General features: G+C 40.1%; 3 protein-coding genes across 8 annotated transcripts in view; 2 read left to right on the top strand and 1 right to left on the bottom strand.

The window, feature by feature from the left end:
- Nucleotides 1-10,782: 10,782 nt before the first annotated feature.
- On the top strand, nucleotides 10,783-18,337 carry LOC134294961 (hepatocyte nuclear factor 1-alpha-like). 3 transcript variants are annotated; one of them, XM_062966910.1, is made up of 10 exons: nucleotides 10,783-11,144; nucleotides 12,590-12,789; nucleotides 12,879-13,071; nucleotides 14,137-14,357; nucleotides 14,435-14,661; nucleotides 15,757-15,940; nucleotides 17,497-17,646; nucleotides 17,857-17,945; nucleotides 18,037-18,130; nucleotides 18,217-18,337. In XM_062966910.1, the coding sequence occupies exons 1-10, from the start codon at nucleotides 10,879-10,881 to the stop codon at nucleotides 18,294-18,296; spliced, it is 1,704 nt and encodes a 567-aa protein (XP_062822980.1). In that variant the 5' UTR covers nucleotides 10,783-10,878; the 3' UTR covers nucleotides 18,297-18,337. The 3 variants fall into 3 exon arrangements, with proteins under 3 accessions (XP_062822980.1, XP_062822981.1, XP_062822982.1); XM_062966912.1 differs by having other exon boundaries at nucleotides 10,784-10,872; XM_062966911.1 differs by lacking the exons at nucleotides 17,857-17,945; nucleotides 18,037-18,130.
- Nucleotides 18,303-20,548, bottom strand: LOC134294963 (protein CUSTOS-like). Its single transcript, XM_062966917.1, has 5 exons — nucleotides 20,395-20,548; nucleotides 20,085-20,175; nucleotides 19,870-19,943; nucleotides 19,121-19,220; nucleotides 18,303-18,526 (listed from the first exon to the last, which is right to left on the bottom strand). The coding sequence occupies exons 1-5, from the start codon at nucleotides 20,546-20,548 to the stop codon at nucleotides 18,334-18,336; spliced, it is 612 nt and encodes a 203-aa protein (XP_062822987.1). The 3' UTR covers nucleotides 18,303-18,333.
- Nucleotides 20,549-20,634: 86 nt separating this feature from the next.
- Nucleotides 20,635-27,294, top strand: part of LOC134294962 (E3 ubiquitin-protein ligase RNF185) — a 10,639-nt gene continuing 3,979 nt past the window's right edge. The window contains exons 1-5 of one of the 4 annotated variants that reach the window (XM_062966915.1): nucleotides 20,635-20,881; nucleotides 22,759-22,809; nucleotides 24,089-24,247; nucleotides 25,078-25,096; nucleotides 26,732-26,844. In XM_062966915.1, the coding sequence (XP_062822985.1) occupies nucleotides 20,676-20,881; nucleotides 22,759-22,809; nucleotides 24,089-24,247; nucleotides 25,078-25,096; nucleotides 26,732-26,844 (548 nt within the window). In that variant the 5' untranslated portion in view covers nucleotides 20,635-20,675. The remainder of the gene's footprint in view (nucleotides 20,882-22,758; nucleotides 22,810-24,088; nucleotides 24,248-25,077; nucleotides 25,097-26,731; nucleotides 26,845-27,294) is intronic. The other 3 variants (XM_062966913.1, XM_062966916.1, XM_062966914.1) reach the window with 3 other exon arrangements.

Genomic DNA, 27,294 nt, shown 5'->3' with positions numbered 1-27,294 from the left:
TAAATACATTATCATTATTATTATTTTTAATATACACTATAACAATAAATACAATAATTCGAGTCTATTTTCCCAAAATTAAATAATTAATAATCATTATTTTCCAGAGCTGACCGGCAGCAAGAATAATAGAATAAAATAGAAATAATAACAATAATTATTATTATAATTATAATAAAATAGAAACAATATAAAATAACACCAACCCTGCGAGGTAGATATACATATGAACAATCATACTGGATTGGGATACAATGCAATACAGTGCAATGCTAGACTATATTGCTGAGACAAGTTTTTCTAAATAAATAAATATTATATTTTATTATTATTATTATTATGATATAAATATTCTAAAATATTTATAATATAATATTAAAATATAAAAAGGCAATATAATACATACATATATTTATAAAATAATACAATATATTATAATATACTAAAATGTAATGTAATATAGTACAGTACAATATATAATAGATTACAGTACAATATATATATAGATTATATTATATTATACTAGCTTTGCCCGGCCACGCGTTGCTGTGGCTGATGGGAATCCTTTGTTGGCCAGGTGGAATAGCAGTGAATAGCCTTGCAGTCTCAAAGCCTGGCTGTTTTCTGGAATAGCTGGAGCTGTTTGTTGTATGAACGTAGAGGCATGGATGAGGGGTTGTGCTGCCAAGTTGAGTGTTTCTGGGATTTGTGGTTTTGTTGTTTTGTCCTCGGCCGAAACGTCACTACCCTTTTATATATAGAGATCTATCTATATATAAAGGAGTGATGGCATCACGGCGACGCACAAAACAACAAAACTACAGGCCCCCCAACCTCGAAATTTGACAACACAACCCATCATCCACGCCTCTAGGTTGATACAACAAAAAGAAAAGAAAAATAAAGTCCTAATTAGAGATAGAGAGGAATAATTGCTTTTATCCAATGGCTGCCAGTTAGAAGGCTAAGCTCCTCCAACTTGGTCTCCTAGCAACCCAAAAAAATAATAAAAAACACTAAAAAATTAATACAATAAAATACTATAATAACAGAAAATAACTAAAAATAATACAATATAATAAATAAAATATATCTTACAATAAAATTAATTTTAAAAAATGCAAATAACGTCAAATAACCAATACCACCACCACTTTGCCACAGCAACGCGTGGCCGGGCGCAGCTAGTACTATCATATTGTATTATGTTATCATGCTATGATATTATATTATGCGTGACGCTTGTGGCTCCGCCCGGGTGTGCACCTCCCCAGGGCCCGGGCCGCGCGCCCCACGAGCAGGGCGTAGGCCTGGAGGGCCTGGCAGCCCCGGCGCTTCTTCTCGAAGGCGTCCGTCCCGGGCGCGGGTCCGAAGCGGGGCGGGTGGCGGGTGCGAGGGCAGGGGAAGCAGCGCAGGTTGGAGGCCAGGCCGCGGGTGACGGAGCGGGCCCCGCGCAGGCGCAGCAGGAGGGCGGCCTGGCCGGTGGCGTTGTGGGCGGAGGCGGGGCCGGCGGGGCCCCCGAAGTCCTGCTCCTGGTCCAGGGCGATGCGCTGCAGGGCGGCCTCGAAGAAGGAGAAGGCGCCCGAGAGCGAGCACAGCAGCGCCGGGGAGGGCGGGCGGAGGGGCGGGCGGAGCCGCGGGAAGGAAGGGCCGGGCGCACAGAGGGAGCGGTGCGCTTCAGCGTTGCTCGGCCAGAAGGGGAAGCCCTGGCGCTCCAGCTGCACAAGGATCGAGGAGGAGAACAACAGGTCACCATACCGGCATCTCTATTTTAGATCTCTATATATAAAAGGGTTGCGACGTTCCGGCCGAGGACAAAACAACAAAACCACGCGTCCCAGAAACACTAAACTTGGCAGCACAACCCGTCATCCACGCCTCTACGTTCATACAACAAAAAGAAAAGAAAAATAAAGTCCTAATTAGAGGGAGAGGAATGATTGTTTTTATCCAGTTGCTGCCAGCTAGAAGGCTAAGCTCCGCCCACTTCAAGGCTATACAGGGCTATTCAACCCGGCCAACCAAGATTTCCCCTAGATAGAAAACTCCCAAGCTCTGAAACCACAAGGCTACTCCATCCCATTGAACCTGGCCTAGCAAGGATGCCGTATGTAGAAAGCGGTCAGGCTTTTAAGCTGCAAGACTATTCAGTGCAGTTCAAGCTGGCCAAACAAGGATTCCCCTACTGAGGAAGTAGACAGGTTTCAAAGCTGCTCTTGGAGTGAGGGTGCTACTCCGGCTACTCCAGAAAACGGCCAGGCTTTGCGACTGGAAGGCTATTCACTGCTATTCCACCTGGCCAACAAAGGATTCCCATAAGCCACAGCAACGCGTGGCCGGGCAAAGCTAGTCTATATATATAAAAGGGTAGCGACGTTTCGGCCGAGGACAAAACAACAAAACCACGCGTCCCAGAAACACTAAATTTGACAACACAACCCATCATCCATGCTTCTAGGTTGATATAACAAAAAGAAAAGAAAAATAAAGTCCTAATTAGAGGGAGAGGAATGATTGTTTTTATCCAATTGCTGCCAGTTAGAAGGCTAAGCTCCGCCCACTTGGTCTCCTAGCAACCCACTCAGCCCAGGGGGCAGGCAGAGTTAGGCCTCACTTAGGCCTCTTCCACACTGCCTATGAAATGCAGATAATCTGATTTTAACTGGATTATATGGCAGTGTAGACTCAAGGCCCTTCCACACAGCTATATAACCCATTTAGAATCTTAGATTTAATATTATATTATATTATATTATTTATATATATTATATTATTATATTTACTATTTTATTATAATAATATTATTAATTAAATATTACTATATATTGCTATATTATATTATTTATTATTATTATTTATTATATATTTTATATATTATTATATTATCAATTAATTATTATTATATATTGCTATATTATATTATATTATACATTTTTAAATATATTATATTATTATATTTACTATTTTATTATTATTATATTATTAATTAAATATTATTATACCTTGCTATATTATATTATTAAATATTATAATATATTATATATTTTATATATTATTATATTTACTATTTTATTATTATTATATTATTAATTAATTATTATTATATATTGCTATATTATATTATATTATACATTTTTAAATATATTATATTATTATATTTACTATTTTATTTTTAAATATTATTATTTATTGTTATATTTTAGTTACTATATTATTATATTATTAATTACATATTATATATTGCTATATTATATTATTTATTTAATAATATAATATAATATAATATTAAATATTATATTATAATATAACATAGCAATATATAATATATAAAATATTTAATAATAATAAAATAGTAAATATAATATAGCAATAAATAATATTCAATAATATAAAATAATATAGTAACTAAAATATAATATATCAATAAATAATAATATTTAATAATAATAATATAGTAACTAAAATATAATATAGCAATATATAATAATATTCAATAATATAAAATAATATAGTAACTAAAATATAATATAATAAATAATATTTAATAATAATAATATAGTAACTAAAATATAATATAGCAATATATAATAATATATAATATAATAATAATATAGTAAATATAATAATATAATATATCAATAAATAATAATATTCAATAATATAAAATAATATAGTAACTAAAATATAATATAACAATAAATAATAATATATAATATAATAATAAAATAGTAAATATAATAATATAATACATCAATAAATAATAATATTCAATAATAATATAATAAGTGACAAATTTTATATATTATTATATACTGCTATATTATACTACATCATCATATTCAATATTTTATTTTATTATTATATATTATATATTGCTATATTATAATATATAATAATAAAATAAAATACTGAATATGATGATGTAGTATAATATAGCAGTATATAATAATATATAAAATATATAATAATAGTAATTATAATAAAATAAAATAATACATGATAATATATAATTATATTACTTTAATAATATAATTATATATTTATTATTTTTATATTATTATATATTATAATATTATTATATGTATTGTTATAAATTATTATGTTATTATAACAATACACATAATAATAAATAAATCATAGTAATAATAAAATATAATAATAATAATAATAATAAAATACAAACATTTTAAAAATCACATAAATACTCATGAAAATATTCACAAAAAATAAAATATTCATGAAAAATGATCAGGAAAATATTCACAAAAATTATTAAAAAATTCAGGAAAAATAATCATGAAAATATTCACAACAAATAAAATATTCATGAAAAATGATCAGGAAAATATTCACAAAAATTATAAAAAAATTCAGGAAAAATAATCATGAAAATATTCACAAAAAATAAAATATTCATGAAAAATGATCAGGAAAATATTCACAAAAATTATTAAAAAATTCAGGAAAAATAATCAGGAAAATATTCACAAAAATTATAAAAAAATTCAGGAAAAATAATCATGAAAATATTCACAAAAAATAAAATATTCATGAAAAATGATCAGGAAAATATTCACAAAAATTATAAAAAAAATTCAGGAAAAATAATCATGAAAATATTCACAAAAATGATAAAATATACGAATAATGTGGATAATGATCTCTGGACTTTGTGCACGTACATAGTTGTGGAGGAGGCCCTGCGCGGAGAGGCGTAGCTGCTGGACCTGGCACTGGACCTGCGGGTAGAGTGTCCCTGCGCAGCCGGGCCCGGCCTCCGACCCCTTGACCGGCAGCTGAGCCTCTGCCTTGACCGGTCCGCCCAAGACCTCATTGACGCCCTTGACTTCGATGCTTCTGCGCAAAGGAAGGGACGAGAGGACGAGGAGGAGGAGGAGGAGGCCGAGGAAGGACGACCCTGGACAAATAATAATAATAATAATAAATAATAATAATATAATAATAATAAATAAATAAAATAGAAGAAAATAATAAAATAAAATACTGGAATAATAATAAATAATAATATAATAATAATAAATAATAAATAAATAAAATAGAAGAAAATAATAAAATAAAATACTGGAATAATAATAAATAATAATATAATAATAAGTTAAAATACTTGAATAATTAATAACAATATTGAACAAATGATCATAATAAATTCAATAAATGAAAATGAATAATACAGAATAACAGAATAATAAAATGAAAAAAATAATATAATAATAATAAATATTAGAACAAAATATTAAAATAAAATACTGGAGTAATAATGAATAATAACATAATATTAATAAATTAAAATGAATAAAATATTAGAACAAAATATTAAAATAAAATACTGGAGTAAATAAATAATAACATGATATTAATAAATTAAAATGAATAAAATATTAGAAGAAAATAATAAAATAAAATACTTGAATAATCAATAAAAATACTGAACAAATGATCATAATAAATTCAATAAATGAAAATGAATAATACAAATATTAGGATAAAATAATAAAATATTAGAAATGCGGGATAAATATAATAATAATAATAATAATAATAATAATAATAATAATAATAATAATAAATGAAGACCTCCTGCCATGGAGTCTTTCCTGTTCTTGGGCTGAAGGCGAAAAGCAGAAGGAGAAGAAGAAGAAAAAGGAGAAAAAGGAGAAGAAGAAGAAGGAAAAAAAGGAAAAAAAGGAAACTTGGCCGTCCCATGACTTTGACTCAAAGGGAAGGAAAGAAGGACAGCCTCCAGGGCAGAGAACAAGTATTTATTATTATTATTATTATTATTATTATTATTATTATTATTATTATTATATATTGTCACTTTATTATTATATAACATGACATAATTATATATCATTATATATTATATTATAATGCATTATATTATTTTATATTATATATTACATTACGTCACATCATCGTAAAACATTATTATTATTATTATATATCCTGTATTATTATAATATCCATATATTAATATGTTACATTACGTTTTTATATTACATTATATTATTATATATGATACTAGCTGTGCCCGGCCACGCGTTGCTGTGGCAAAGTGGTGGTGGTATCGGTTGAAACTTGTTGTGGAATTTTTATTTGTATTTTTTTAAATTAATTTTATCGTCAGTTATCTTTTTTATTTATTATATTTTATTATTTTGTCGTATTATTTTTAGTCATTTTGTTATAGTATTTTATTGTATTAATTATTTTAGTGTTTTTCATAATTTTTTATTGTCTTATTTGTATTTATTTTTTTATCATTATTTTATTAACACTGGGCTGAGTGGGTTGCTAGGAGACCAAGTGGGTGGAGCTTAGCCTTCTCACTGGCAGCAATTGGATAAAAACAATTATTCCTCTCCCTCTAATTAGGAATTTATTTTTCTTTTCTTTTTGTTGTATCAACCTAGAGGCATGGATGAGGGGTTGTGATGTCAATTTTCGAGGTTGTGGGGTGTTTACTTTTGTTGTTTTGTCCGCTGCCGTGATGCCATCACTCTTTTATATATATAGATTATATAATTTTTTTATATAATTATTACATTACCTTATTATTATTATTATTAGATGGGGATACTTTAGAAATGAAACGCTGGTGCCATCTAATTTTGTAATGAGTTTTGGAAACATCAATCGCTGGATAATCGTTCTGGATAATCCAGAAGCTTGGATAAGTGAGGCTTGGTTAAGTGAGACTCTATTGTACTTACTCTTATAAACCTGTGGCGCCTGAGAAAGGTAAAACCAATGCCGGAAAGGCAGAAAGATATGGCGTCGCAAATTAGTTAAGTTTGAGCTATTTATTTATTTACTTATAGTTCTTACTCTTATAAACCTGTGGCGCCTGAGAAAGGTAAAACCAATGCCGGAAAGTTTGGGCTATTTATTTATTTACTTATAGTTCTTACTCTTATAAACCTGTGGCGCCTGAGAAAGGTAAAACCAATGCCGGAAAGTTTAGGCTATTTATTTATTTACTTATAGTTCTTACTCTTATAAACCTGTGACGCCTGAGAAAGGTAAAACCAATGCCGGAAAGTTTGGGCTATTTATTTATTTACTTATAGTTCTTACTCTTATAAACCTGTGGCGCCTGAGAAAGGTAAAACCAATGCCGGAAAGTTTAGGCTATTTATTTATTTACTTATAGTTCTTACTCTTATAAACCTGTGGCGCCTGAGAAAGGTAAAACCAATGCCGGAAAGTTTGGGCTATTTATTTATTTACTTATAGTTCTTACTCTTATAAACCTGTGGCGCCTGAGAAAGGTAAAACCAATGCCAGAAAGTTTGAGCTATTTATTTATTTACTTATAGTTCTTACTCTTATAAACCTGTGGCGCCTGAGAAAGGTAAAACCAATGCCGGAAAGTTTGGACTATTTATTTATTTACTTATAGTTCTTACTCTTATACACCTGTGGCGCCTGAGAAAGGTAAAACCAATGCCGGAAAGTTTAGGCTATTTATTTATTTACTTATAGTTCTTACTCTTATAAACCTGTGGCGCCTGAGAAAGGTAAAACCAATGCCAGAAAGTTTGAGCTATTTATTTATTTACTTATAGTTCTTACTCTTATAAACCTGTGGCGCCTGAGAAAGGTAAAACCAATGCCGGAAAGTTTAGGCTATTTATTTATTTACTTATAGTTCTTACTCTTATAAACCTGTGGCGCCTGAGAAAGGTAAAACCAATGCCAGAAAGTTTGAGCTATTTATTTATTTACTTATAGTTCTTACTCTTATAAACCTGTGGCGCCTGAGAAAGGTAAAACCAATGCCGGAAAGGCAGAAAGATATGGTGTCGCAAATTAGTTAAGTTTGAGCTATTTATTTATTTACTTATAGTTCTTACTCTTATAAACCTGTGGCGCCTGAGAAAGGTAAAACCAATGCCGGAAAGTTTAGGCTATTTATTTATTTACTTATAGTTCTTACTCTTATAAACCTGTGGCGCCTGAGAAAGGTAAAACCAATGCCGGAAAGTTTAGGCTATTTATTTATTTACTTATAGTTCTTACTCTTATAAACCTGTGGCGCCTGAGAAAGGTAAAACCAATGCCGGAAAGTTTAGGCTATTTATTTATTTACTTATAGTTCTTACTCTTATAAACCTGTGGCGCCTGAGAAAGGTAAAACCAATGCCAGAAAGTTTGAGCTATTTATTTATTTACTTATAGTTCTTACTCTTATAAACCTGTGGCGCCTGAGAAAGGTAAAACCAATGCCGGAAAGTTTGGACTATTTATTTATTTACTTATAGTTCTTACTCTTATAAACCTGTGGCGCCTGAGAAAGGTAAAACCAATGCCGGAAAGTTTAGGCTATTTATTTATTTACTTATAGTTCTTACTCTTATAAACCTGTGGCGCCTGAGAAAGGTAAAACCAATGCCAGAAAATTTGAGCTATTTATTTATTTACTTATAGTTCTTACTCTTATAAACCTGTGGCGCCTGAGAAAGGTAAAACCAATGCCGGAAAGTTTAGGCTATTTATTTATTTACTTATAGTTCTTACTCTTATAAACCTGTGGCGCCTGAGAAAGGTAAAACCAATGCCGGAAAGTTTAGGCTATTTATTTATTTACTTATAGTTCTTACTCTTATAAACCTGTGGCGCCTGAGAAAGGTAAAACCAATGCCGGAAAGTTTAGGCTATTTATTTATTTACTTATAGTTCTTACTCTTATAAACCTGTGGCGCCTGAGAAAGGTAAAACCAATGCCAGAAAGTTTGAGCTATTTATTTATTTACTTATAGTTCTTACTCTTATAAACCTGTGGCGCCTGAGAAAGGTAAAACCAATGCCGGAAAGTTTGGACTATTTATTTATTTACTTATAGTTCTTACTCTTATACACCTGTGGCGCCTGAGAAAGGTAAAACCAATGCCGGAAAGTTTAGGCTATTTATTTATTTACTTATAGTTCTTACTCTTATAAACCTGTGGCGCCTGAGAAAGGTAAAACCAATGCCAGAAAATTTGAGCTATTTATTTATTTACTTATAGTTCTTACTCTTATAAACCTGTGGCGCCTGAGAAAGGTAAAACCAATGCCGGAAAGTTTGGACTATTTATTTATTTACTTATAGTTCTTACTCTTATACACCTGTGGCGCCTGAGAAAGGTAAAACCAATGCCGGAAAGTTTAGGCTATTTATTTATTTACTTATAGTTCTTACTCTTATAAACCTGTGGCGCCTGAGAAAGGTAAAACCAATGCCGGAAAGTTTGGGCTATTTATTTATTTACTTATAGTTCTTACTCTTATAAACCTGTGGCGCCTGAGAAAGGTAAAACCAATGCCGGAAAGTTTGGGCTATTTATTTATTTACTTATAGTTCTTACTCTTATAAACCTGTGGCGCCTGAGAAAGGTAAAACCAATGACGGAAAGTTTAGGCTATTTATTTATTTACTTATAGTTCTTACTCTTATAAACCTGTGGCGCCTGAGAAAGGTAAAACCAATGCCGGAAAGTTTAGGCTATTTATTTATTTACTTATAGTTCTTACTCTTATAAACCTGTGGCGCCTGAGAAAGGTAAAACCAATGCCAGAAAGTTTGAGCTATTTATTTATTTACTTATAGTTCTTACTCTTATAAACCTGTGGCGCCTGAGAAAGGTAAAACCAATGCCGGAAAGTTTAGGCTATTTATTTATTTACTTATAGTTCTTACTCTTATAAACCTGTGGCGCCTGAGAAAGGTAAAACCAATGCCGGAAAGTTTAGGCTATTTATTTATTTACTTATAGTTCTTACTCTTATAAACCTGTGGCGCCTGAGAAAGGTAAAACCAATGCCGGAAAGTTTGGGCTATTTATTTATTTACTTATAGTTCTTACTCTTATAAACCTGTGGCGCCTGAGAAAGGTAAAACCAATGACGGAAAGTTTAGGCTATTTATTTATTTACTTATAGTTCTTACTCTTATAAACCTGTGGCGCCTGAGAAAGGTAAAACCAATGCCGGAAAGTTTAGGCTATTTATTTATTTACTTATAGTTCTTACTCTTATAAACCTGTGGCGCCTGAGAAAGGTAAAACCAATGCCGGAAAGTTTGGGCTATTTATTTATTTACTTATAGTTCTTACTCTTATAAACCTGTGGCGCCTGAGAAAGGTAAAACCAATGACGGAAAGTTTAGGCTATTTATTTATTTACTTATAGTTCTTACTCTTATAAACCTGTGGCGCCTGAGAAAGGTAAAACCAATGCCGGAAAGTTTAGGCTATTTATTTATTTACTTATAGTTCTTACTCTTATAAACCTGTGGCGCCTGAGAAAGGTAAAACCAATGCCAGAAAGTTTGAGCTATTTATTTATTTACTTATAGTTCTTACTCTTATAAACCTGTGGCGCCTGAGAAAGGTAAAACCAATGCCGGAAAGTTTAGGCTATTTATTTATTTACTTATAGTTCTTACTCTTATAAACCTGTGGCGCCTGAGAAAGGTAAAACCAATGCCGGAAAGTTTAGGCTATTTATTTATTTACTTATAGTTCTTACTCTTATAAACCTGTGGCGCCTGAGAAAGGTAAAACCAATGCCGGAAAGGCAGAAAGATAGGGCGTCGTAAATTAGTTAAGTTTGGGCTATTTATTTATTTCTCTCCTTCCTTCCTTCCTTCCTTTCCCTCCCCGTTTCTGTCTTTGCGCAACCAGCGCAGGCAGGGTCCAAAGTCCACGGGTTTTGCTGAGCGCGAGCAGAGTGCAGGCCAAGGCAAGGCCGGCCTCGCTCGCTCGCTCGCTCGCTCACTCCCGGGTAAACACCAGGTCCGGGACCCGGAGGAGGAGGAGGAGGAGGAGCAGAGCCAGTCCGCACCGGGACCCCAGTCCGCTGTGGTGGGTGAGGATGGTGTCCCGGCTGAGCCTCCTTCAGGGGGAGCTCCTGGGGGCGCTGCTGGGCTCCGGGGTCAGCAAGGACGCCCTGGTGGCCGCACTCCGGACGGGTCAAGGGGCGGACGAGGAGGAGGAGGAGGAGGAGGAGGAAGAGGAAGAGGAAGGGGAAGGAGAGGAGGAAGCCCACCGCCTGGAGGAGGCCCCACTGAGGAGGGAGCTGGAGCGCCTGAGCCCACACCAGGCCGCCCAGCAGAAGGCCCTCGTGGACACCCTCCTCCAGTAAGTGCAGAAGGCCACCACACCCATGACCTATTATCATCATCATCATTATTATTATTTAGTATATTAAATTATTCTTGACATAGGATATTGCATCATTTTATTTCATATATATTATTATATTATTATTATTTAGAATATTAATATATTTTTATTTGTATCATTATTTAGTATAGTATTTTTATCTATTATTATATTTGTTATATGGCGTTGTTTTTATTTATATGATTGTTTAATATATTATTTTATATTTAGTATATTATTTGTATTTAATATATTTATTATTTCATATTACATTTAGTATATTTATTATTATTAATATTATTATTATGTATTATATTTGTTGTTTATATATTATTTAATAATCCAGCCTTAGTCTCATCCATGGGTCACCCAACTCCGTGGTCACCCATCTTGGTCCAGTCCATGGGCCACCCACCTCCAGGGTCCTCCATCCCTGGTCTCATCCAAGGGCCACCCACCTTCAGGGTCCTCCATCCCTGGTCTCATCCATGGGCCACCCACCTTCAGGGTCCTCCATACCTGGTCTCATCCATGGGCCACCCACCTTCAGGGTTCTCCATCCCTGGTCTCATCCAAGGGCCACCCACCTTCGGGGTCCTCCATACCTGGTCTCATCCATGGGCCACCCACCTTCAGGGTTCTCCATCCCTGGTCTCATCCATGGGCCACCCACCTCCAGGGTTCTCCATCCCTGGTCTCATCCATGGGCCACCCACCTTTGGGGTCCTCCATCCCTGGTCTCATCCCTGGTCTCATCCATGGGCCACCCACCTTCAGGGTCCTCCATCCCTGGTCTCATCCATGGGCCACCCACCTCCAGGGTTCTCCATCCCTGGTCTCATCCAAGGGCCACCCACCTTCGGGGTCCTCCATACCTGGTCTCATCCATGGGCCACCCACCTTCAGGGTTCTCCATCCCTGGTCTCATCCATGGGCCACCCACCTCCAGGGTTCTCCATCCCTGGTCTCATCCATGGGCCACCCACCTTTGGGGTCCTCCATCCCTGGTCTCATCCCTGGTCTCATCCATGGGCCACCCACCTTCAGGGTCCTCCATCCCTGGTCTCATCCATGGGCCACCCACCTCCAGGGTCCTCCATCCCTGGTCTCATCCATGGGCCACCCACCTTCGGGGTCCTCCATCCCTGGTCTCATCCCTGGTCTCATCCATGGGCCACCCACCTCCAGGGTCCTCCATCCCTGGTCTCATCCATGGGCCACCCACCTCCAGGGTCCTCCATCCCTGGTCTCATCCATGAGATCATCCATGGGCCACCCACCTTAAGGGTTGTCTACCATCATCGGCCACCCACCTGTTGGGGTCACTCACCCTTGCTCTGGTCCGTGGTGAGTGGGGTCCATCCTCGGGGCCACCCGTCCTTCCCTCACGGGCCTGTTGTTTGTGTCCCCCCCCCACTCAGAGAGGACCCCTGGCGGGTGGCCAAGATGGTGAAGTCCTACCTGCAGCAGCACAACATCCCCCAGCGCGAGGTGGTGGACACCACGGGCCTCAACCAGTCCCACCTCTCGCAGCACCTCAACAAGGGCACCCCCATGAAGACCCAGAAGCGCGCCGCCCTCTACGCCTGGTACGTCCGCAAGCAGCAGGAGGTCGCCCAACGTGAGTACGGACACCCACCACGCCCCCCCCCCCCGTGACGCCCTGAGGGACGGGTGGCCCTGACCGAGTGGCCCTTCCCTCCCCCCCAGAGTTCACTCACGCCGGCCAGGACCTGTCTGCGGAGGAGGAGTCCGTGGCGGGGGAGGATCTCCCGGCCAAGAAGGGGCGCAGGAACCGCTTCAAGTGGGGTCCCGCCTCCCAGCAGATCCTCTTCCAGGCCTACGAGAGGCAGAAGAACCCCAGCAAGGAGGAGAGGGAGGCCCTGGTCGACGAGTGCAACAGGTGAGTGGCCGGCGGGTGTCCGTCCGGCTCCAGAGGGGCCCGTCTTGGGGCCGTCCAGCCTCCTTCCAACCCTCGTGGTTGACGTCTTTTTGGGTTCGCCCACCTTCGGGGTCGACCAGTGGGACCGTCCAGCTCCAGGGTGGCCCACTTTCGGGAGCTTCCTCTCGGGGTCACCCACCTTTAGAGGTCCCCATCCTTAGAGCGGCCCACCCTCAGGGTCTCCCGTCTCGGGGTCATCCTCCTTTGGGTCCTCCACCTTCTTCCTTCACGTAGTCCATCCTTAGAGGTGTCCACCCTTGTGGTTCTCCATCTTTGGGGTCTTCCAGGGTCCTCCTTTGGGGTCTTCCTCCCCCAGGTTGTCCATGGTCAGAGTCCTCCACCCCTGGGCCGTCCATCTCTGGGATCTTCCACCTCCGGGGCCCTCCTTTGGGACCTTCTTCCTTCACGTAGTCCATCCTTAGAGGTGTCCACCCTTGTGGTTCTCCATCTTTGGGGTCTTCCAGGGTCCTCCTTTGGGGTCTTCCTCCCCCAGGTTGTCCATGGTCAGAGTCCTCCACCCCTGGGCCGTCCATCTCTGGGATCTTCCACCTCCGGGGCCCTCCTTTGGGACCTTCTTCCTTCACGTAGTCCATCCTTAGAGGTGTCCATCCTTGTGGTTCTCCATCTTTGGGGTCTTCCAGGGTCCTCCTTTGGGGTCTTCCTCCCCCGGGCTGTCCATGTTCAGAGTCCTCCACCCCTGGGGCCGCCCATCTCTGGGATCTTCCACCTCCTTTGGGACCTTCTTCCTTCACATAGTCCATCCTTAGAGTTGCCACCCTTGTGGTTCTCCATCTTTGGGGTCTTCCAGGGTCCTCCTTTGGGGTCTTCCTCCCCCGGGTTGTCCATGGTCAGAGTCCTCCACCCCTGGGGCCGCCCATCTCTGGGATCTTCCACCTCCTTTGGGACCTTCTTCCTTCACGTAGTCCATCCTTAGAGTTGCCACCCTTGTGGTTCTCCATCTGGGGGTCTTCCACCCCCGGGGCCTCCTTGGGGGCCTCCTGACCGACCCCTGCCCTTTCCCGGCAGAGCAGAGTGCCTCCAGCGAGGGGTCTCCCCGTCCCAGGCACAGGGGCTGGGCTCCAACCTGGTCACCGAGGTCCGCGTCTACAACTGGTTCGCCAACCGGAGGAAGGAGGAGGCCTTCCGGCACAAGCTGGCCCTGGACGGCTACGGGGGGCCTCCGGCGGGGGCCGCTCCCCACTTGGCCCCTGGCGACGGGGCCCCGCTCTCCCCCAGCAAAGTCCACGGTAAGCCCCGCCAACACCCCACCCCCCGCGATCCGTTTATGGGGACGGACCCACCGGACGGAGCCTTGTGTTTCCAGAACAACAACAAGAACAACAACATCAACAGAACGTCCCGTTCGCCGACCCGGGCCTGAGGTACCACCAGCAGCAGCCCGTCGCGGCCAGTGAGACCAGCGAGTCCTCGCCCTGCGACCCTCTCGGGGGGAACGTGGTCGCCGTGGCCGCCCACACTGCCCTCCACCAGGTCTCATCTCCCTCCGGCCTCTGCTCACCCGCCTCCGGGTCGGCCCCGGAGGTCAAGATGGTGAGTCGAGGAGATCCAACCACACGGACCCCCGGTGTTGACCCCGACCCAACTAGCTCTAACCCGAACCCAGGTCTCTGACCCAAATGAGTCGGGCCGTAGTTCTCACCCTAACCCAACCAACTCTAACCTGAAACCCAACCTCTGGGGTCACTCTCAGGTTCGTCCAACCTCTGGGGTCACTCTCAGGTTCGTCCAACCATTGGGGTCACTCCCAGGTTCGTCCAACCTTTGGGGTCACTCTCAGGTTCGTCCAACCTCTGGGGTCACTCCCAGGTTCGTCCAACCTTTGGGTCACTCTCAGGTTCGTCCAACCTTTGGGGTCACTCCCAGGTTCGTCCAACTTCTGGGGTCATTCTCAGGTTCGTCCAACCTCTGGGGTCACTCTCAGGTTCGTCCAACCTCTGGGGTCACTCCCAGGTTCGTCCAACCTCTGGGGTCACTCTCAGGTTCGTCCAACCTCTGGGGTCACTCCCAGGTTCGTCCAACCTCTGGGGTCACTCCCAGGTTCGTCCAACCTCTGGGGTCACTCCCAGGTTCGTCCAACCTCTGGGGTCACTCTCAGGTTCGTCCAACCTCTGGGGTCACTCTCAGGTTCGTCCAACCTCTGGGGTCACTCCCAGGTTCGTCCAACCTTTGGGTCACTCTCAGGTTCGTCCAACCTTTGGGGTCACTCCCAGGTTCGTCCAACTTCTGGGGTCATTCTCAGGTTCGTCCAACCTTTGGGGTCACTCTCAGGTTCGTCTAACCGTTGGGGTCACTCTCAGGTTCGTCCAACCTTTGGGGTCACTCCCAGGTTCGTCCAACTTCTGGGGTCACTCTCAGGTTCGTCCAACCTTTGGGGTCACTCCCAGGTTCGTCCAACCTCTGGGGTCACTCTCAGGTTCGTCCAACCTCTGGGGTCACTCTCAGGTTCGTCCAACCGTTGGGGTCACTCTCAGGTTCGTCCAACCTGGGGGGGGCTTCCACCTCTGGGGTCCATCGTTGGGGTCCTCCATCTCAAGAGTTGCCCACCCTCAGGGCCGTCCATCGTCAGGGTCTTCCGTCTCTAGAACCGGAGGGCCGCTCTGACCGTTGACCGTCCTTCTCCCGCAGATCCCGGTGCCCGGAGGCCCACTCCCGCCGGTGAGCACGCTGACCGCCCTGCACGGCCTGGAGCCCCGGGCGCTGAGCCCCCAGACCCAGAGCCTCATCATGGCCTCCCTCTCGGGGGTCATGGCCATCGGCGCCGGGGACCCCTCCTCCTTCGCCCACGCCGGGGGATCCAAGCTCGTCATCGGTGAGTACGGACGGACGGACGGACGGACGGACTCCCCGTCTCCCGAAGGGACTCCAGAAAGGCCGTCCGCTAGGGAAGCAAGGTCAGGCGCAGAGCTGAGCCCGGAGGACCAGGTGGAGAGTGTAGTGAGCAGCGAGGTCGGAGATTTGCCTTCCGTCAACCAGGTCGCGCAACAGGTTTCCGGTCCTTCTCGGCTGTGGCGTTGGTGGAGAGGCGCACTTCCTGTCTCTCTAATGGCAATTTACGCGAGGAGGGGCCAACTTCCTGTCCTTCACGGGGAGGGGTCAACTTCCTCTCTCTCTATTGGTGACCTCTGTACAGAGGGCCCAATTTCCTGTCCTTCACAGGAGACCAACTTCTTGTCTCTGTAATGGTGACCTCTGCAGGGAGGGGCTGGCTTCCTGTCTCCCGAGGGAGGGGCCGGCTTCCTGTCTCGCCAGGGAGGGGCCGGCTTCCTGTCTTGCCAGGGAGGGGCTGGCTTCCTGTCTCCCGAGGGAGGGGCCGGCTTCCTGTCTCCCCAGGGAGGGGCCGGCTTCCTGTCTCGCCAGGGAGGGGCCGGCTTCCTGTCTCGCCAGGGAGGGGCCGGCTTCCTGTCTCCCCAGGGAGGGGCCGGCTTCCTGTCTCCCCAGGGAGGGGCCGGTTTCCTGTCTCCCCAGGGAGGGGCCGACTTCCTGTCTCGCCAGGGAGGGGCCGGCTTCCTGTCTTGCCAGGGAGGGGCTGGCTTCCTGTCTCCCGAGGGAGGGGCCGGCTTCCTGTCTCGGCAGGGAGGGGCCGGCTTCCTGTCTCGCCAGGGAGGGGCCGGCTTCCTGTCTCGCCAGGGAGGGGCTGGCTTCCTGTCTCCCGAGGGAGGGGCCGGCTTCCTGTCTCGCCAGGGAGGGGCCGGCTTCCTGTCTCGCCAGGGAGGGGCCGGCTTCCTGTCTTGCCAGGGAGGGGCTGGCTTCCTGTCTCCCGAGGGAGGGGCCGGCTTCCTGTCTCGCCAGGGAGGGGACGGCTTCCTGTCTCGCCAGGGAGGGGCCGGCTTCCTGTCTCGCCAGGGAGGGGCTGGCTTCCTGTCTCCCGAGGGAGGGGCCGGCTTCCTGTCTCGCCAGGGAGGGGCCGGCTTCCTGTCTCGCCAGGGAGGGGCCGGCTTCCTGTCTTGCCAGGGAGGGGCTGGCTTCCTGTCTCCCGAGGGAGGGGCCGGCTTCCTGTCTCGCCAGGGAGGGGCCGGCTTCCTGTCTCGCCAGGGAGGGGCCGGCTTCCTGTCTCGCCAGGGAGGGGCCGACTTCCTGTCTCGCCAGGGAGGGGCTGGCTTCCTGTCTCCCGAGGGAGGGGCCGGCTTCCTGTCTCCCCAGGGAGGGGCCGACTTCCTGTCTCGCCAGGGAGGGGCCGGCTTCCTGTCTCGCCAGGGAGGGGCCAGCTTCCTGTCTCGCTAGGGAGGGGCCGGCTTCCTGTCTCGCCAGGGAGGGGCCAGCTTCCTGTCTCGCTAGGGAGGGGCCGGCTTCCTGTCTCGCCAGGGAGGGGCCGACTTCCTGTCCTCCTGCCTTCCCTCCCTCCCTCCCTCCCTTCCTTCCGTCCAGGCCTGGCGTCCACTCAGGGCCCGAGCGTCCCAGCCGTCCTCAACAGCATGGGCAGCAGCCTGACCACTCTCCAGCCGGTCCAGTTCTCCCCGCAGCTCCACCCGTCCCCGTACCAGCAGCAGGTCCAGAGCCCCTTCGTGGCCTCTCACGGTCAGTGCGGGTCGCGACACGAGGGACTGGTCAAGGTGGGGGTCACGGGCCTCCCAATCGGCCAGGCGACCGGTCAAGCGGAGGGGTCGTGGGCCTCCTAACTGGGTGTCAAGCGGGAGAGTCATGGGCCTCCCACTCATCGTCCCCATCGGACGTTGGGCGACCGGTCAGTGCTCCGTCCTGACCTTCCGTGGCCGTTCCCCCTCCTAGCGCTCTACGGCCACAAACAGGAAGCGGCCCCGTTCGCCCAGGCCAGCTTCCTGCTGACCGACACGTCCGGCCTGACCCCGGCCAAACAGGTAGGGGGTGGACACAAGGCGGGCGGGCGGGCGGGAGGGAGGGAGGGAAGCCGTTCCGGGACGGACTCGACACTGTTTCCCCCGGACGCAGGTGTTCGCCCCCGACCTGGAGATCCTCCCCGCGAGCGGTCAAGCGCCCGGCGGCCCCGAGGCGGCCATTTCCCACCTGGGCTCCAGCCCTGCCGGTCAGTGGCCCTGACGTCCCGCCCCTGTGCCGCCCCCGGGTGGCCCTTCCCGCCGTGACGCGCCCTCCTCTCCCGTTCCCTCCCAGGGTCCTCGTCGACGTCCGGCGGCCTGACCCTGTACCCGGGCCCCCAGTCCGGAATCGAGACCTTCATCTCCTCCCAGTAACAACCATTAATAAACAAATGCCCAATTTATTTATACGTCAAGTCGGTCCGACTCCGTCTTGTTTCCCCCTCTTCCTCTTCCTCTTCTTCCGCAAAATGGCCGCCGGGGATCCGTCGGTCGTGGCGGAAGGCCCGCCCCCCGCTCCGCCCTGCTCTAGGCCACTCCCCTTCAAGATGTCCGCCGCCGTCATGGCCGCCTCCCGGCAACGGAGCCACTCCTCCCCCGAAGAGCTGGGAAAGGGGGCGGGAAGGTCAGAGTCAGGGCAAGATGGCCGCCCCCAAGGCATCAAATCCAAGATGGCCGCCCCAAAAAAATTCAAGATGGCCGCCCCAAGGCATGCATTCCAAGATGGCTGCCCCCGATGTAATAATTACAAGATGGATACCCCAAAGGCATTCATTCCAAGATGGCCGCCCCCAAGGCATCAAATCCAAGATGGCCGCCCCAAAAGAATTCAAGATGGCCGCCCCAAGGCATGCATTCCAAGATGGCTGCCCCCGATGTAATAATTACAAGATGGATACCCCAAAGGCATTCATTCCAAGATGGCCGCCCCCAAGGCATCAAATCCAAGATGGCCGCCCCAAAAAAATTCAAGATGGCCGCCCCAAGGCATGCATTCCAAGATGGCTGCCCCCGACGTAATAATTACAAGATGGATACCCCAAAGGCATTCATTCCAAGATGGCCGCCTCAAAACCGTTCATTTCCAAGATGGCCACCCCACCCAAGACCCTCAATTCATATAACAATAATAAAATATAAAATAATTAAATAATAATTAAATAACAATATCATAATAATAATAATACTGTAATTCTCACCTGGAGGAGGAGGAGCATCGCCTCTTCTTCCTCACCATGGAAGGCAAGGATTCGGGTTTTTCGGAATTTTCCGGAAGCGACGAGGAGAAGAGGCGGAACCCTGCGCAGGAAATGACATCACAATTTTTATATAAACATATATATATATAATTTTATATATTACTTTATTATATTACTTCATTATATATTTTATTATTGTAATGTATTTTAGATATATAATTTGTATATATTATAGTATATTATATATATAAAGAAAATACTATAATAATCTAATATAATATTAATAATATATTATATTATTATACTGTACTTATATTATATTTATATTATTACAATATATTCCTATTACATTATATTACTATACAGTATATAATACTAATATTGTATTGTATGACTCTATGATATTATATCTTATATAAAAAAATAATAATTTTGTATATTTTATAATATAATAACATAAAATTATATATGTAATATTATACAATACAATAGTATATAATACTATAATAATGCATTGTAATATAATAATATATTCATAATTATATTATATTATTGCATTACATTAAATTATTTTACATTACAGTATTATACTGTATTACATAATATTTTATTATTATATTGTATACATTTTGCATTATATATTATCTTATATTATGTTGCGCTATAATTATATATTATTATATTATATTACTATATTATTATTTATCCTATATTATTATTATTATTATTATTATTGTATTAAGAAATACCGTCTCTGGGCGGCTCCGCCCCTTCCTGTTCCTTCTCTATGGTTCCTGGCGGACGATCCCAGAGCGTCACCGACCTGTGGAGGGAAATTATTCTAATTTATGCGCATACCAAATGAGCAGGGCGCTCCCTCTCTCTGTAGGGAAGCTGACCATAGAGACCCAGCTGGGAGGACCCAGGAAATTCCTAGAGCGGCAGGAGCAGCCACGCCCCTTACCTGTCCAAGATGGCTGTCAGCTTCTTGGCCACGTGAGCCTTGAACCCGGCGCTCGTTTGCAGCTCATTTGCATATTCCTCATTAGGGCGGGCTTAAAAGAAAATAAAATTGAATCGTTTTTGTGGAAGTCACGTGATTCCTGAAGCCTTCAGAGGCCTTCCACCCCTTTAAACCCCTGTCAGGCCTTTAGACTACAACTCCCGAGAGCCTTTGCCATCCGCCGCGAGGGAAGAGGCTTCTGGGAGTTGGAGTCCGCTCAGACCGGAAGTAGGCCGCGTTCGAAGCCTACGGCCTTTCCCCGACGCCTTACCGATCGATGGCGACGGGACTCCGCGGGGAGGGACCCAGGCGGCCTCCCGGGCTCTCTGCAAGGCCTCCGCGTCGTCTTCGTCGCTGCTGCCGCCGCTGCTTCCATTACCGGCGCCATTCTTCTTCCCGGCCGCTGCCATTTTTAGCAAAGCCATTTTTAGAAGCGCGCATGCGCCAACTTGAGGCGATTTCGGTTTGTTTTCCCCTGCAAAGCGGTGTGCGCATGCGTGGAAGCGACAAGGTCAGGGAAACGGCCTGAGATGAGGGAGCGCGCATGCGTGAATGCCAGAAAACGCGCATTGGGACGGCTTCGTGTCGAGCGAGTGCGCCTGCGCGGAAGTGGCGGGACAGTATTGCGGGTGTTGCGGCCTAAAGTGTCCCCCAAAACTTCCGGTTCCGGGGAAGAAAAAAAACACCTCAGCGGAGAGCGGACGAGACTCGTCGCTCGACACGGAAGCGAGCGGAAGTGAGGAGGGGGCCTACATCCGGTGAGTGGGCCTCCTGAGGCTATTGAAGAGCCTCGCAGCTCCAAAGCCTGGCTGCTTCCTGCCCTGGGAGACCGGGAGGAACCCTCCGATCGTTCGGGGAGTGTTGTTAGCTGGCCCGGGTTGTTCCTTTCCTTGCCGACCTCCCGATCAAGGATTCCCCCCCCCCCCCCGCCTTGGGAATGCACAGAAGCAGGCGAAACGTCAGGAGGGAGTGCTGCTGCTGCTGCTGCTGCTGCTTATTGGCCTTAAAGGGCCCCGGGGAAACTCCTATTATTATTCTAATATATGTATATATAAACCCAAAGCAGGCGAAACGTCAGGAGAGAGTGCTGCTGCGCACCTACCATTATTATATTCTGTTATTCTATATAATAACATAACAATATATTAATAATATAAAAACAATAATATGTTATATAAACGTAATAAAATAATATATAAATAATAATAATAATATATTACAATAGTAATATATAAATGCATTACAATATAGTATCTATAATAATATAACCATATATAATAGTATAATAATCTATAAATGTAATATATACATAATGATATAATAATGCTATATCAATGGGATATAATAATATATAAATGTAATATAATATAGATCTACATACTAATAGAAAATAATATAATATTTAGATGCAATATAAATAGTATCTGTAATAATATAACAATATATAAATAATATGTAATAGAATAACTTAATATATAAATGTAATATATATAAATAATTATATGTAAATAATAATAAAATAATCTATACATGTAATATAATAATATATGTAATGATATAATAATACTATATACATGTAATATAATAATATATAAATAAATAATATAATAATATAAAAAGTAATATAATATATACGCAATGATATAATAATACTATATACATGTAATATAATAATATAATAATGTAATATAATATATAAATAATAGTATATAAATGTAATATAATATATCCGTAATAATAATACTATATACATGTAATATAATAATATATAAATAAATATAATAATATAAAAATGTAATATATACATATAATATATAAATAATAATATAATATATAAATGTGATATAATATATACGCAATGATATAACAATATTATATACATGTAATATAATATATATGTAATGATATAATAATACTATATACATGTAATATAATAATATATAAATAAATAATATAATATAATAATATAAAAAGTAATATAATATATACGTAATGATATAATAATACTATATACATGTAATATAATAATATAATAATGTAATATAATATATAAATAATAATATGATAAAATATAAAAATGTAATATAATATATACGTAATGATATAATAATATAATAATGTAATATAATATATAAATAATAGTATATAAATGTAATATAATATATACGTAATGATAATAATGCTATATATATATACATGTAATATAATAATATATATATAAATAATATAATAAAATAATATATAAATGTAATATAATATATACATAATGATATAATAATACTATATACATGTAATATAATAATATATAAACAAAAATACAATATAATAATATATAATACAAATATAATATTATACTATATAAACAACATAATATACTAATGTAACAGCTGTTGTCAGACCCTTTGAAGCAGCCAGGCTTTGGAGCTGCCAGGCCCTTCACCCAGTGCCTAATATTTAAATCTTTGAGAGACGTAAACATACGTGTGTTTACGTGAACGTGGTTCTGATGCAAGCGTGTGCCAATGGCCCCGGAGACTCTTTTCCGGGGAAACCAATGCATCCCTATGGGGATTTCTTGTCTTTTCAAGCAGCACAAGAGGAATCCCATTAATATTATTATTATTATTATTATCTGAACGCAAACAGAGGAGATTTTGCCAGCGAGGAGGAGCCCATGCTCGTTCAGGTAATTCAGGCATTTATCCAATTATTATTATTATTATTATTATTATTATTATTATTATTAATTATATGATACTATTATATTATTCTACAATTATCTATATGTGTGTGCTATTCTATTATTATTTCATTCTATTATTATATCATTATTGCATTATTATATTAATACATAATTTTATTACATTAATATATTATATTACTAATTTTATTATGTTATATTATTGTTATATTATTATATCATTATATTACATTAAATTTTATTATGTTTTTATATTATTATATTGTTGTATTATTGTTATATATTATATTATTATATTATGTTTATATTTTCTTACATTATTTTATATTAGTATATTACTTTACTATTATGTTGTTATATTATTATTATATTGTTGTATTATTGTTATATATTATATTATTATTTTTATATTTTCTTACATTATTTTATATTAGTATATTACTTTACTATTATGTTGTTATATTATTATTATATTGTTGTATTATTGTTACAATATTATTATATTATGTTTATATTTTCTTACATTATTTTATATTAGTATATTACTTTACTATTATGTTGTTATATTATTATTATATTGTTGTATTATTGTTACAATATTATTATATTATGTTTATATTTTCTTACATTATTTTATATTAGTATATTACTTTACTATTATGTTGTTATATTATTATTATATTGTATTATTGTTATATATTATATTATTATGTTTATATTTTCTTATATTAGTTTATATTATTATATGGTGAGTTCTTATCTTATATTTTATTATATTAGTATATTACATTATTATTACGTTGTTATATTATTGTTATATATTATATTATTATATTTTATTATATTATTTTATATTATAATATATTATATGAATTATTATATTCTATTATATTTTAATATTATTATATTATATTATTATAACAGTATATGTTATTATACGGTTATATTATTATTATATGCTATTATATTATCATGTTATTGTATTAATATATATTATTATTATAAGGTTATATTATCATATTATATTATATGTTATTATTGTATTATATTATTATCTTACTATAATAGTTTGTTATTATTGTATTATATTATTATCTTACAATATTATTATATTATTATATTTTATTAGGATATTATTTTATTACATTATATTGTTATTATTATATTATATATCCTTATGCTTATGTAAAGATGCCGGCTGTTATTTTATTACATTATTACACTATAATATTATTATTATTATTTATGGCTATGACGATGCCAGGATGGCGGCGCTGAGCAGCACCAGCAGCAACGGGGTCCCGAGTGCGGGGAACAACGGGGAGTCCGTGGGGGTCGGCGGCCCGGACAGCACCTTCGAGTGCAACATCTGCCTGGACACCGCCAAGGACGCCGTCATCAGCCTCTGCGGACACCTCTTCTGGTCAGCACCCAGACCATGCTGTTGTTGTATTATTATTATTATCATTATTATTATTATTATTATTATTATTATTATTATTATGACACAGCAAACAAGATAGATATGCTGGATTTCGTATCACAAAACCACAAGTCGAACACTTCCCAAGTGTCTGGGACTGTGGGATGTATTTTCGGATGATGCTGCAGATCCCAGCAGGGTGGCCTTTTGCAGTTGGCAGATCGTGATTTTGTCAATGTCTATTGTTTCCAAATGCCGGCTGAGATCTTTTGGCACGGCACCCAGTGTGCCCATCACCACCGGGACCACCTGCTCTCGTTTCTGCCAGAGTCTTTGCAGTTCAATCTTGAGGTCCTGAGAGCGGCTGAGTTTTTCCTGTTTTTTTCACCTGGGATGGCGACATCCATGATCCAAACCTTGTTCTTTTCCACAACTGTGATGTCTGGTGTGTTGTGTTCCAGAACTTTGTCAGTCTGGATTCGGAAGTCCCACAGTATCTTTGCGTGCTCATTTTCCAAGACTTTTGCAGGTTTGTGATCCCACCAGTTCTTTGCTGCTGGCAGGTGGTCCTTGAGGCATAAGTTCCAATGAGTCATTTGGGCCACATAGTTGTGCCTCTGTTTGTAGTCTGTCTGTGCAATTTTCTTACAGCAGCTGAGGATAGGATCCATGGTGTCGTCGGTTTCCTTGCACAGTCTGCACTTTGGGTCATCAGCAGATTTTTATTATTATTATTATTATTATTATTATTATTCACATCAACCTAACCCCAATTCTATGTCTTCTCTTTCCTTCCGTATTCCTTTTCTATGTCGGGTCCGTCCCCACAGCTGGCCTTGTTTGCACCAGGTAAGCACAGGAAGACACATATATATCTATTATTATTATTATTATTATTATTATTATTATTATTATTATTATTATTAAAAGATGTATGTACTAGTATGATAACGATAATGAAATGTAAATTATTATTACTTTATTACTATATTGTTATATTATTATTTTAAGATGTATATATATATATATATATATTAATGATAATATGCAACACATAATATAATATTTATTATTATTTTAAGATGTGTATATATATATATAAATAATAATATAATAATATAGGTATAATAAAATGCAGCATATTATTATTCTATTCTATTATATATATATATATTATATTATAATTTTAAGATGTGTATATATATACAGTAGAGTCTCACTTATCCAACACTCGCTTATCCAACGTTCTGGATTATCCAACACATTTTTGTAGTCAATGTTTTCAATATATCATGATATTTTGATGCTAAATTCATAAATACAGTAATTACTACATAGCATTACTGCGTATTAAACTACTTTTTCTGCCAAATTTGTTGTCTAACATGATGTTTTGGTGCTTCATTTGTAAAATCATAACCTAATTTGATGATTAATAGGCTTTTCTTTAATGCCTCATTATCCAACATATTCGCTTATCCAACATTCTGCTGGCCCGTTTATGTTGGATAAGTGAGACTCGACTGTATATACATATTTATTAATAAAATAATAATAATATATGAATAATAAAATGCAACATATTATTATTATTACTATATTATATTATTACTATTATATCTATATATATAAAAGAGTGATGGCATCACGGCAGCGGACAAAACAACAAAAGTAAACACCCCACAACCTCGAAAATTGACATCACAACCCCTCATCCACGCCTCTAGGTTGATGCAACAAAAAGAAAAGAAAAATAAAGTCCTAATTAGAGAGAGAGAGGAATAATTGCTTTTATCCAATTGCTGCCAGTTACAAGGCTAAGCTCCACCCACTTGGTCTCCTAGCAACCCACTCAGCCCAGTGTTAATAAAATAATGATAAAAAAATAAATACAAATAATACAATAAAAAATTATAAAAAACACTAAAATAATTAATACAATAAAATACTATAACAAAATGACTAAAAATAATACAACAAAATAATAAAATATAATAAATAAAAAAGATAAGTGACAATAAAATTAATTTAAAAAAAATACAAATAACGTCAAATAAAAATTCCACAACAAGTTTTAACCGATACCACCACCACTTTGCCACAGCAACGCATGGCCGGGCACAGCTAGTAGTCTATATTATTATTATATTATAATTTTAAGATATATATTAATAATAATAAAATAATATAGGAATAATAAAATGCAACATATTATTATTATTACTATATTATATTATTACTATTATATAGTATATATTATTATTATATTATAATTTTAAGATATATATTAATAATAATAAAATAATATAGGAATAATAAAACGCAACATGTTATTATTATGACTATTATTATAATATACATTAGTAGAGTATAATAATGAGACGTAAAGAAATATAGGAAATATAAAATGCAACATTTTATTATTATTTTATTGTTACATACAATATTGATAATGATAATAATACCTTTTTTTGTATTGGGCAGTGGCTGGAAACGCGGCCAAACCGGCAGGTGTGCCCGGTGTGCAAAGCCGGGATCAGCCGAGATAAAGTCATCCCGCTCTACGGGCGAGGAAGCACCGGGCAGCAGGACCCCAGGTCAGGCACCCGCATTGTTATTATTATTATTATTATAAATGTCACATTTCAAATTATTTATTATTATTATTATTATCATTATTATTATTATTATTATTATTATTATTATTATTATTATTATTATATTAATCTATATATATAAAAGAGTTATGGCATCACGGCAACGCACAAAACAACAAAACTACAGGCCCCCCAACCTCGAAATTTGACAACACAACCCATCATCCACGCCTCTAGGTTGATACAACAAAAAGAAAAGAAAAATAAAGTCCTAATTAGAGAGAGAGGAAAAATTGCTTTTATCCAATTGCTGCCAGTTAGAAGGCTAAGCTCCGCCCACTTGGTCTCCTAGCAACCCAATAAAAAATAATAAAAAACACTAAAAAATAATTTTAAACACTAAAAAATGAATACAATAAAATACTATAATAACAGAAAAAAACTAAAAAT

Source organism: Anolis carolinensis, unplaced genomic scaffold, assembly GCF_035594765.1.
Source record: "Anolis carolinensis isolate JA03-04 unplaced genomic scaffold, rAnoCar3.1.pri scaffold_41, whole genome shotgun sequence".
Classification (NCBI taxonomy): domain Eukaryota; kingdom Metazoa; phylum Chordata; class Lepidosauria; order Squamata; family Dactyloidae; genus Anolis; species Anolis carolinensis.
The sequence above is the reverse complement of the archived record's forward strand: the minus strand, read 5'-3'. Positions and strand labels throughout refer to the sequence as shown.

Bases quoted from the DNA above. Each gene is read 5' to 3' on its own strand.
- LOC134294961 (XM_062966910.1), top strand. From the start codon at position 10,879: ATGGTGTCCCGGCTGAGCCTCCTTCAGGGGGAGCTCCTGGGGGCGCTG. The intron at 13,072-14,136 runs GTGAGTGGCCGG...CTTTCCCGGCAG, and splicing joins CTGGTCGACGAGTGCAACAG to AGCAGAGTGCCTCCAGCGAG. The intron at 15,941-17,496 runs GTGAGTACGGAC...CCTTCCGTCCAG, and splicing joins GGGATCCAAGCTCGTCATCG to GCCTGGCGTCCACTCAGGGC.
- LOC134294963 (XM_062966917.1), bottom strand. From the start codon at position 20,548: ATGGCTTTGCTAAAAATGGCAGCGGCCGGGAAGAAGAATGGCGCCGGT. The intron at 20,176-20,394 runs GTAAGGCGTCGG...TTTTCTTTTAAG, and splicing joins AGTCCCGTCGCCATCGATCG to CCCGCCCTAATGAGGAATAT. The intron at 19,944-20,084 runs GTAAGGGGCGTG...TTCCCTCCACAG, and splicing joins CTGACAGCCATCTTGGACAG to GTCGGTGACGCTCTGGGATC.